This window comes from Lactuca sativa, chromosome 5, assembly GCF_002870075.4.
Source record: "Lactuca sativa cultivar Salinas chromosome 5, Lsat_Salinas_v11, whole genome shotgun sequence".
NCBI lineage: Eukaryota > Viridiplantae > Streptophyta > Magnoliopsida > Asterales > Asteraceae > Lactuca > Lactuca sativa.
Window position 1 is genome coordinate 310,476,835 of NC_056627.2, and position 12,146 is coordinate 310,488,980.

At 34.2% G+C, this 12,146-nt stretch overlaps 1 protein-coding gene across 1 annotated transcript; it reads left to right on the forward strand.

The window, feature by feature from the left end:
• Nucleotides 1-918: 918 nt before the first annotated feature.
• On the forward strand, nucleotides 919-5,829 carry LOC111890794 (uncharacterized). Its single transcript, XM_023886880.3, has 7 exons — nucleotides 919-1,238; nucleotides 1,354-1,471; nucleotides 2,194-2,282; nucleotides 2,406-2,452; nucleotides 2,924-3,012; nucleotides 4,281-4,414; nucleotides 4,517-5,829. The coding sequence occupies exons 1-7, from the start codon at nucleotides 1,020-1,022 to the stop codon at nucleotides 5,174-5,176; spliced, it is 1,356 nt and encodes a 451-aa protein (XP_023742648.1). The 5' UTR covers nucleotides 919-1,019; the 3' UTR covers nucleotides 5,177-5,829.
• Nucleotides 5,830-12,146: the final 6,317 nt, after the last annotated feature.

Sequence of the window (12,146 nt, forward strand, 5' to 3'; positions counted from 1 at the left end):
TAGCGCAAGTTAACGGCTAGTGTGTGTGTGTGTGTATATATATATATATATATATATATATATATATATATATATATATATATATATATATATATATATATATATATATATATATATATATCATTTGAAGATCATATAAACCCACAAAATAAATACAATTGATCTTACATAAAAAAAAACAAATATTACAATATTAATTAGTTTCAACAATATTTACTAATTTTAACTGTTCGAAAGAGTTGGGTTGAATAATAAGAATGGCAAATAGGTAAATAGTTTGTCTTAATACATTAAGTCATGTTTTTTGTTTGGCTTAACTCATTAAAATATTCCGTACACACTTAATACATTAATTCATATTTCTTTTTTTGCTTAACTTGTTAAAACATTCTGTAAACACTTAATACATTTAGTCATATTTTATTGGCTCAACCCATTAAAACATTTTGTACTATGTCCTAAAAAAACTATCTATAATTACATAAATCAAAGTGCTCAAACCATTAAATTAAAATTATAAAGGATCTAAATATTCCGGTTAACAGATAATATAACATCTATGAGATTTAATAAGCACCTCCAGTTTTGTCTTTATGATCCATCTTAAGTAAACAAAAAAACAAAGTCAGTTACATAATTATAAGGATCTACATGCTTATTAATAAATATGGTTAATTAGTATACAAAGCAAAGAATAAAAAAATATTTTTATCTATTTCAACATTTGAAGTTTGAAGTTGAAGAAGAAAGGGGTAAAAGTGGAAAGCAAATAATGGGTCCCAACAGTTGCCGTTAGGAATGGGCTTTCCGGCCGTCATGATTTTGACTCGCATCATACTGTTGACGTGTTTCCAGTTCAAGTAACGGATTCCGTTACGCTTATAAATACACCTCCCACAACCCTCCCAAAAAAACACAGATAAACACACACACATATTCTCTCTCCCTCTCTCTCACACACACATAGAAAGTCTGTAATTGGAAGTTAAGTGAAGATTGATTAAGGTGTTTAAAAATGAATGCGTGAAAGGGAAGTCACTATATATACAGAATCTCTGTTACTCCTTGTTTTTCTTCAGAGATTAATTACACTTCGATTTCTTCCACCTTCAAAAATGGGAAACAAAGATCACATTTCTTCTAGTTCCGCTCATGAACACCAAGCGCAGATCGAGAAAAACAGAATTGAAGCTGTTCTTCAACTCCTCCGGAAACCTGCTCCTCTCACTCTCAAACAGGTTTCAACTTCAATTAAATCTCTCTGTCTCTCTCTTCATCTGGTTCCATACATTTGCGTGAGTAGATTTCTGCTTCTGTTAATCGATTTGGATACTCATTAATCTACATTTTCAGGAGAAATTTTGTAATGAAGCTTGCATCGGGAGATTTTTGAAAGCTAAAGGTGACAATGTGAAGAAAGCTGCGAAGCAGCTTCGAGCTTGTCTCTCATGGAGAGAAAATCTCAGCATCGGTATATTTTCTTCCTTTTTCGTTCGATTTCTCGTCACTGGTAATCTGTTAAGCTTATACTAATTTAATCCAGAACGAGATGATTTTACGTTTTGAAAATTGAAAAGAATGTAAAAAAACTACTTCTCAATCTAATGGAACCTGTAACAATTACTTTTCTCTGTAGCTCTTTTGGATCTACCAATTTTTTTGTTGGAAATTGTTCTATATATCGACAAATATGTTCTTCATCATCGACAACATATCTTCATTTTTAGGCTATTTAAATTTATTTACATATAATGTTAGTGAAATTTAATTAGTTCGACCACATGTATTTCTAGTTTTGAAGCTGGAATAAACGAAAATGAAAAATAAGAATATAATATGCAAAAATATTCATGATGTGCTTGTGATTATAATATCATTGCACATGATTTGTAATTATGTCCATGTAAAAGTAAAATTTACTTTTTCCACAGTATAATTTTGAATCTCCTCTTTTTATACATACATGCTTCTTTCGAAATCATACATATCAACCTTTATTTGTTCAAGCCTGTGACACGAGAGAATCTTGCTTTTCGGCTTTGAATTACTTGCTCCCATTAAAGTACTCAATATACTGTCTTCATGATTAAAGTAATCTATCCAAAAATGTAGCATACACACTTACACAGTATATAGCAATAAATTTGACTCTATTTATTTTACTATATATATATATATTTTTTTAAATTACAGATCATCTGATAGCTGATGAGTTTTCCGGCGAGATAGCCGATGGCATGGCTTATGTAGCCGGTCATGATGACCAATCAAGACCTGTCGTGGTATTTTATTCTTATTCTCATTCAAAGTTAAATAATTCAGACTTGAGAGTAGTACTGTTTAAACTGTTTAAAATCACTCGTATTTTGTCTTCTATTAATCATTATTATTGGTGATGTTATCAGATTTTCCGAATCAAACAAGATTACCTCAAGTTTCGTTCACAAAAACTGTAAGTTGTTACTGTAATATTCTTTCTGATATCTACTGTTTAAATATGATTATTTTCTTGAATATTGCACAACACCTCTTTGTATTACAAGTGTTACAAATGACATATCTCTACTTTTCTTTTATATTAGTAATAATAATTAAGAATCTTTTAGCAATTATTATGCTTTTCCAAGAACCTTTTTAGTATATTCACATTACATAATGTTATTGAAAAAATGTTGGTATTTTCAAAAATAAAAAACAATATCAATTTTGAATTCAAAACATAATAATATCTTCAATCAGGAAAGAAAAGTTGTCAATGTTTTTGTAGTGAACAAATTTAAGAATAAAAACAAAAGAAAAGGTGAAAGAAAATCTTGCATGCTTTTTTTCTTCTTCATTCTCTCTCTATAATATAATATAAAATACAATATGTATGTACATTATGTATTTATTGTTAATTATTATTATTATTTTAATCGTATAGGTTCACCCGTTTGCTGGTTTTCACTTTGGAGGTTGCAATTCAAACAATGGCAAAATCCGTCGAGCAGTTGGTTGTCTTATTCGATGCAAGTAAGTCTTTAGATTTGAATAAAAATAAAGTTCCATTTGACTATTGTTACATAATTTAAAAAATAGATTCCCTCCCTCCTTAATATTTAAAAACTACTTCCCAATTGGTCAAAACATATTATATTATTAAAATAGTAACATCTTTTATTTACTGTGTGAAATCAGAAATTTTAAACATGTTACTTATTAATTTATTACTTGGAAATGGTCCAACGATAGAGAATGAAGTAGGGGTAAATTTGTAAATTCGAAAGGGGATCCTACGGATAAAACATCAGTATTTCTTTAAACTAGCTTTACGTCAGTTGGATGTTGGAAATTAATGTACATTCTTCCAACGTTGTCCTTCCCCAAAACCCTCTTCCCTCTTTTTCACAGTCTGAAAATGCCCCTTTGCCACAGTGTCATGCCTATTCATTCCCTCAATTTCATTCTCTTTCTCTCTCTCTCTTTTTTTTTAATTAATTTGTTAAGTCACGCCTAATGACATAATTAATATGTTATTAGATCAAACTTTGATGGCGACTTATGTGTCGGAAAACCGAACATTTTATCAGACTTGTTTCAGAAGTTGCCTGAATTACCCTTATTGTCTCCTCTTTTCTTTGGAAAAAAACTTATGTTCGTAGTTGATATATTATATTTTAAAAATATATTCAAGTATAGCAACGAAAAACATTTTGTACTTTGATGTCATTTATATAATTAGATAACATTTTATCAATGGTTTAATTGGAATTAAATTAAAATACATTGTTGGAACTTATTTCCAATTGAATGTAAGAAAAATGTATAGAATTAAAAAAATGAGGCCTACAAAATACAAAGAGCATTATCTGATGCACAAATGACTTTAATTATCACATGTAAATTAATCATTTTAAAGTCAACCGCTTTATTTGGTGGCCATTAATAACATTGTTGACTATAGCTATCATGGATATTTGGTCCCAGTGACAACGTTAGTAACGACAACTCTAGTGAGTCCGAATCCATCAAATCTTTTTCTAGTGCTTTTTCTTTTTATTTCAAAATTTCAAAATCGCTATATTCAAAAAAAAAAATATATCATCATCTGTTTTATTTCGATTTGTTTTATGCTCATAAAGAAAAAGAAACCCACATATAGTACATGACACTGACCTTATTACGTACAATACCTTAATTACGTTATAAATTATAATAAAACTAGAAGTTAAATGATAGATAATAAAAACAAAATCAAGGACAAAAGATGGAGGGTAGTACTGATGGTGATAAATACACAGGCTTTTTCAGGTCAGCATCAGGGTTTATGAACATATTGGTGGCAGCACTGAAGACCATAGCGGAGCACTACCCTGGTCGTCTTCACAAAGCTTTTGTCATTGACCCTCCTTCCATTTTTCCATATCTTTGGAAGGTATTTTATTTAATTTCTCTCTCATATCTAATTAACACATTATTTAAAACAATTCAAAATAATAAATTAAATGTAACGATTAATTATGATGTTAATATGTAGGGTGTAAAGGCGTTTCTCGAACTTTCATCAATCACAACAATAGTATCCTCAATCGACTTTGATGAGTTCCCCGACTTCAATCACTTCACGACATACCCACGAGCCGCATCACTCCGATTCAATCCTTCCTCAGTGCCATCCAAGGCAAAAGTCGGCTCATGCGCGTCCTCACGCTTTTCCTTCACTGTCTCCCACCATTTCGACTCGCTGAAACCCTGGTACCTCACTCTGACGGATAAACCGTCATTCAGAGTGGGTCCTACGTCTACAGGACCCGCTCTGATATCACCTATCAACGCTCGGTCCTACTCATTCGCATCACCAACCGCAAGGAACATGAACACGATGAGGAAAAGCTTCTTCCCATCGACACCGTTGCCACAAAAAACACAAGTGATGGACCACTCGACCATCAACCACCCACGAACGCCTAAACCGTCGTTCCTACACTCACCGGCTCTTTTCTTTAAAAAGGAGTGTCACGTCAGCAAAACTGATAAATCGCGTGAATCTTTCATTCCGTTTTTGAGATTCTACAGACGACCATACGATGAGATGGTCTACAGATCGAAGATGAAACCACCTCTTGGAGGCCTCATCTCAATCGTCTCTCCACAACTCGTGAGGCGCCGCCACATGTCCGTCTCTCAACGGTTTTGATAGTAGGTATCAGAAGAAACAGATTCAAACAGACAAAGTGTCTGTATGCTTGCCCTAACAGTAAAAAGATAAGAATCGTTTTGTTAAAATGTGATTTTTCTTCTCATAGATGAGTATGAGAGACGGATTGGTGGTGTTTACTAAAAGAGTACATAGATATGAGATTGACATTGACAATATCAAGTGTAATAATTAATATTAATATTTTTGAATTCCTATGTGGCAAGGCAAGTTAATGTTGGTATGTGTATGTCTGTAAGCATTGATTGTGTTAGAAATGTTATGAGAAAAAAAAGGTGTAAAAAGAAAGAGACGACGTGCAAAATGGGATGTGAAATGGCGTGCAAAGGCTAAAAATATATATAAATTCTGTGATGTGGGATGGGATGGGATGGCAAAATGCATGGTACATAGCGTGGTCGAAACGGTGAACACACGCATTGGGACTCCAAATAAACAACTCATTCAACAAGATGAAAGTCAATTTTTTCCCTTGTTATTGTCTATTTGTTTTGTTATAGTTTTAATAATAGAATATGGTTTTGTTTTTTTACATTTTAGACTCATATGTCACATGAAACTCCACTAATTAATATTTTATATTTAATCGTATTTTTATTGCTTTAAAGTTTTAATCAAGGAATATAATTCTTTATTTTGACTCATTTCATGTAAAAGTTCATTAATTACTATACTTTATATTTCATCGTTATACTCTTTGTATTATAATTCACCATTATCGATAATTTATGTTGTGTAACTTGACATATAGAGTTGCTAGAAATATGGAAGCATCGCGGTTATTTTACATATTTTTTAAAAGACCTAAATACGTAAAATATTAACGTACATTGCTTTATTTGTGTATATGTTAGTAACTAATTTCATTGTTTTACTATATAGTCTCGTATTTTCAGTGAAATTTATTTTGTATTTTAGTGATGCTAGCTAGCCGATCCAAACAAATTCAATACTAATAGTCTAATACTATATTTTAGCTGTAGCATATCTATTTTTGGCGTTTTACAAGTATTCACATGTTAGGTTAGTTCAATGTTTGAAAAAATAAAACAAAATTGTAAAAATGATTTTGTCGGAAATTGTCACTTTGGTCAAAAAAGTTTTGAACTTCCACCATCAGTTCAAAATTTTGACTTTGTTGCGAGTTTGTCTAAAAAACTTAAAACTTTTTATAATGATAGATTTGTCTTTGATATTTTAATTTTTTTATTTACTTTAATATTTTTCTAATTAAAATAAAACAAAAAAGAGGTATTTAACCCCACTTCCTACTAACCCACACATACCCCTCTTAGATTGGAGGTTATGAGAGGGATGTTTCCCTCACTTTTTATGGGTCACACCATTCTTTCTCTCACTTTCCTTTCCGTCATCTAAAACCCAAGGAATGGGTGGGAAATCCCCCTCACTATTTTTTTATTTTTTTTAAAATATATTTCATATATATATATATATATATATATATATATATATATATATATATATATATATATATATATATATTATACTCATTTTGTAGGGAATTAAAAACCATAAATTTTGATATATCTTTTTATTTTTTAATAGGTATATAATTTTATAAATATTTAAAAAAAAACTGACCAATAGAATGAGGGGATAGAGTGCAGCACCCCCTCCCCCCACCTCTTTCCCGTGGGTTGCTTCCCTCACCCAAGGGATGGTGTTTCAGTGAGAAGGAAGCTTCCCTCTCCCCTTTCCCGCTTTCATTCCGTCTGGCTTTAAACACACACACACACACACACTCTTTCTCTCTCTCTCTCTCTCTCTCTCTCTTTCACTCTCTTCATTCTTGTCGAACCACTACCCCGACCGGACAACTGCTGATGCTAGACCACTATCGCTTGCTAGACCACCATCGCCAACTGGACCACGCTAGTCACCAGAGACTCCTTTTTTTTTTGTCAGACCACCCAAATCACCTCCGGCGATGTAGATCTGAACCACCTTCATCGCTTTCGTCCAGCCGGATCTATAAGGTCGTCAAATTCCACCATTGGGTATACCATCAAACCCTTCGTCTTCTCTAGCAAACTCTGGCAGCAAAAATCAAACCCTAGGACAACGAAAACCTAACCGTAAAAGTTTCAGGTGGTGTGGACGTTCGTCGAGTTTTTTGGACCACCATTGTGACTGGAGATTTGCAATCGTAAAGCGTCACCGGAGCCACCTGTGTAACCGGAAATCTGTTCATCTCTCTAGTTTCGAACTACCTCTGTCTTAGACCTGCCCTTGAAACACAAAAACCCTAGAAACATTGCTATCTTCGTCGTTAGATTTTCCAAATCTAGAGGTTGTCACTGGAGTAAGTTAGGGTTTGCAAATGGTGAACAGTTTTCGACACATATTAGCGTCGTCATCGAGCTAGGTTTTTCAAACATGGAAACCCATAAGCACCATTGTGAAGATCTCAGGAGCAAGGGTTTTAGAACCCATCATCTCTCCTTAGATTTTCGGCAGACGAGTGCTTTGCGGTAAACAGATCTGGCTTCAGACGATGGTGATGTAATGAAACCCTAATCGAGTCAAAGAAGATGAAAGATGACTGTGGCAATGGTGGTTTCTGGCCGTGTAGGTGGTGGATTTTCCAACAGTCGCGATGGTGGTTTCCGACAATGGCGGCGACAGTGGTTTCTGGTAGAAAAAGATGGAGTTATTAAGAGTGAGAAGTGGTTGGGTGGGATGGTAATAGGTAAGGATATGGTGATTCTTTTCTTTTTTTAATTTAGAAACTGTTAAATTAAATAAAAGAAATAAAAAATGAAAATACAAAGGGCAAACTTGTCATTTAAAAAAAATCAAAACAAATTAGACCAAACTCGCAAAAAAAATCAAAGTTTTTGATCGGTGGTGCAAGTCCAAAACTTTTTGTACCAAAGTGACAATTTTCAACAAATCAAAGACACCGTTTTTGCAATTTTGTCAAAAATAAATAAAACTGACACTAATTAACTATGAATAACTATTTTAAAGATAATTTCAATCATTTAAAAATATGGGAAATTGCAATAAAAAATCATTAAATTAACCAAAAATTTCGATTTTCACACCGTATTTTTTCTTAAGTCACTATATTTACAATTTTGTTGTAATATCAACCAAATGATCGGTTCCCCATGTTTTCATGGTAACCATTTTTCCTGAATGACAATAAAGTCACTAAGTTCACAAAAATTTCGATTTTGATATTGTGTTTTGTTTTTCTTAATTATGTCATTACATTTTCTAACATCCCAAAAAAATATAAGGTAAAAGTTTCATTTTTAATTCAACCATAAACACCATTTATCATTTTCAACCATTTAAAAGTAGATCAGAGTAAAAATAGTTATCAGAGTACAATTTCAAAATCATAAAATTGTAGAAACATAGGTGGATGCACTACGATCAAGTCGGGTCCTCCCCTTTCGAACTGGAAGTACCTGAAACCATAATCATAAAACCCTAAGCACAAAGCTTAGTGAACCAAAATAGCACATACCATACATATCCTTGGGCCTAGCCCTCACATTGGCCCCAACCTATAATAATAGGTCTATCCCTTCCTAATCAATGGGCCCAACTCAACATACAAACGGGCCTAGCCCTTCATACCATGGGCCTAGCCCAACATACAAAGGGTTTAGCCCAACATACCATGCAAGAGTCACATAGACTGCTAGCATATATCATATCCTGGTGGGCCGACATTGGTGCCTTCGACCCACGGTACAGTGAGGAGACTCACTTTACTCTAGAGATAACCAAAACACACGCACTACCGCTACCGGGCTCCTTACACTAAACACAACCAAATTATCCCTGGTAAATAATTAAGACAAATCCCCAAAATCTAAGGTCTAATTCATATTCTATCATTCCAATGGATAAAAGACCATTTTACCCTTCCCATATCTCACCCAACAACTCATGGCCCAATATCCCAAAAGACCTAAGGCCCAATAAGGCAACTTGGTGCATACGCCCGACGTATGGTGCACAAGCCCACTTTCCACTTTTTATTCTTAATGCTTTAAGACAAAACGTTAATCTTCTAGATCTGATTCTTTTGGGGCATCCTAAGTGATAAAGTTCTTGACCGTTGACTTTGACTTTGACCAAGGTTGACCAAGTTTGACCTAGAGGTATTTTCGATTGCGTTTGAGAATTGGTCAATTGGATGGATAGGTGATAGTTAGAGCTGAGATTCGGAGTCGAGACCTTATCAGTTATCGTTCAGATTAAGAGGTGAGTTTTCCTCACTGTACTTACGGGTCGAAGGTACCAAGTCGGCCCATTGGATTGATATCCTGCTATATATTGATATACTGAGTATGGGATAGATCTATATGAATATATGCTAGTTGTTGATATGCATACACCGGTAGATCTGTAGGACTACATGTGATTTCTGTCTGCATGATTATTTGTTTGTTGAATATGATTGTTATCTGTTATATGTCGGCATATTGGGTTGGATTGAGGTTGTACTGCTTTGTGATGTAGCCAACAAACTCGGGAGCATTCCAGATATTAACTGAGGGTCGGTCGGCATTCTAGACTCATACCTAGGGCTTGGGAGCATTCCAGATACGAGCTGAGGGTCGGTTGGTATGCGAGTCTCGTATTAAGGGCCTGAGGGTATTCCAGTCCGATGACTAAGTGAACCTGTTGTATATTGGCATTCCAATCCGATGACTGATTGGGCCAGAAGTAAGCCAGACTTATGTTTTGGGCTTAATAGAAAGCCATATATGAGTTATGGGCCCGATAGGCAGCCAGACTCATACTGTGGGCTTAGGGGTAATCCATTCTCTTAGATGTGGACCCAACACATGTTGTTATTTGTTATTTTTACGTGGTGGTACTTCGGGGAAATTCCCCTTCCCCAAGGCTCATACTGTGGCCTTTTTACCATTATACCATGAGGCTCCAAAGCACAACCAAAATCTTGGATCCTATAACCTACATTACCCACATCCAAATGGGTCTAAACATCCCCTTCCCCAAGGCCCGAAACCTTATGATAATTGATCTTCGGGTGTTAGGTGTGTCAACCCCAACAAATATAGGGGTACAATATACTCCAAAAGAACACCACTATGTTGCACAAAAAGGTAGTACAAGGCAAGTGGGGTCGATGCACAGAGACACAGAATAATTAGTCTATACCTCTTTTGCACAAGGTACTGTAGTCACAAAAGATTAAAAGGGTGGTCTTGAATGCAATGATTCAAATAAAGAACTAAATTAATAAGTAAGCAAATGATTAAGCAAAATAACTTCAAGATATGTAAGTACTCCAACTCTATGCAAGACAAATTGACATTATGATTCAAGTATGAAATGACATTTGTTTAATTTTATCTAAGATGGTATTTAGAAATGCTAATAAGCTCTAGCAATTCTCATTCACCATGTTATTTAATCAAAATAAGCTCTCTGATTAATTCTAATCTAACCAATCTAAACTAAACAAGCTCTTAGAATTAGGGGGAAAGATTGCATTATACTTTGTGTGAATTTTACCAACAACATTCTATACTCCCCACAAGCTCGGGAGTGTTAGAATGTGTGAATTTGATTTACACTAGAATCATTTCAAATAGAATGATTTAATGCTTGTTACTTGTTCTATTTTACAAAACAATTACGGATTTTTTTAATATAAGTAACATGAGTGATTTAACCCTAACTCAATTTGCCAAAAAGAACTAGAATTGAAATCAAACTTTCAATTAAAACAAAATCAAATTCACTAGATAACATTAGAAACAAACATCAAATCACATGATTGAAGTCATAAACATGATAGTCAATGCATGAAGTTGGAAAAACTAAGGTTCTAGCCACTCATGACTAGAACAAGATCACAAATCTAGAAATTAAGAGTTAAATCTTAAAAATTGAAATCAAAATGAAATCCAAGTGTTTTCAATCAACAATTGTCTTCTTAAAGCTCCCAAAATGGCCTCCTAGAACTCCAAAATACGACCCACCCCTTTGGAACCGGTTACCTTCTTTAAATTATAATAAAACTGTTTTAAAAACTGGCGGCACGTTTACACGGCCCGTGTAAAATAACACTGACCATTTACACGGTCGTGTAAACTCTAAAAGTAAAATGCTCAAATTTGCCAGGCCTTCGAAGTACATTGTTGTTGAATATGCGTTTACACGGCCCATGTAAACTCAAGGCTTTCATTTACATGGCCGTGTAAATCTCTGTAAAGCTAAAATCTTCATTTTCTTCTTATCTCTCTCCTCAATGCTCTACAAGTCCTGAAATTTTGTCCTCAACTCTTTTTAACCTTCTAAAGCAAGATCCAACCTCCAAGAATCCCTGGAATATCATAAAAGTGTGTGAATGGAATTGCATCATGAAAAATCCCGAAAAATATGCAAAATGCATGAGTTTAAACCTAAATGCAATGCACTTTTATGGATTAAAACTACAAAAAGGATGCATGAAATGCACCTAACATCGGGTCACACCCCCCCCCAATTATGAAATGACTCGAAACAGAGTATTACACATTTACAATTTTGTTGTAATGCCAACCAATTAACTGAATACCATCAATCTAACATGTTACCAATTAACTGAATTTGAGCTTTTGATTTCAAGCAGGTCCCGCCAAAGCACCTTTTGATCGCTGAGACAATGAGGCCCATAGATGTTTGCAATTATGGTGTCACCACGTATACCCATCTAATCATCGAATATGATAAGATAATGTCTGGAATTTATTACCCTTTTCTTCTTGAAGCATCTGTTGTTCCAAATGGAGACCAAACAACCCGAGCGACCAGTTGAATTGACCCCGTCGTAGTCAAATTCTTGATTTCCCCAGAAGCCTTGAAGATCTATTTTTTTGAATTCCAGTAATTGTGTTTCCTGTATACCTATGAAATTAACCTTATGAAGATGCTTTAGTTGACGAACCCAATT

Excerpts from the sequence above, each read along its gene's own strand:
- LOC111890794 (XM_023886880.3), top strand. The coding sequence starts at position 1,020 with ATGCGTGAAAGGGAAGTCACTATATATACAGAATCTCTGTTACTCCTT. Across the intron at positions 3,013-4,280 it reads GGTTGTCTTATTCGATGCAA|GCTTTTTCAGGTCAGCATCA; the intron begins GTAAGTCTTTAG and ends ATAAATACACAG. Across the intron at positions 4,415-4,516 it reads TTTTTCCATATCTTTGGAAG|GGTGTAAAGGCGTTTCTCGA; the intron begins GTATTTTATTTA and ends GTTAATATGTAG.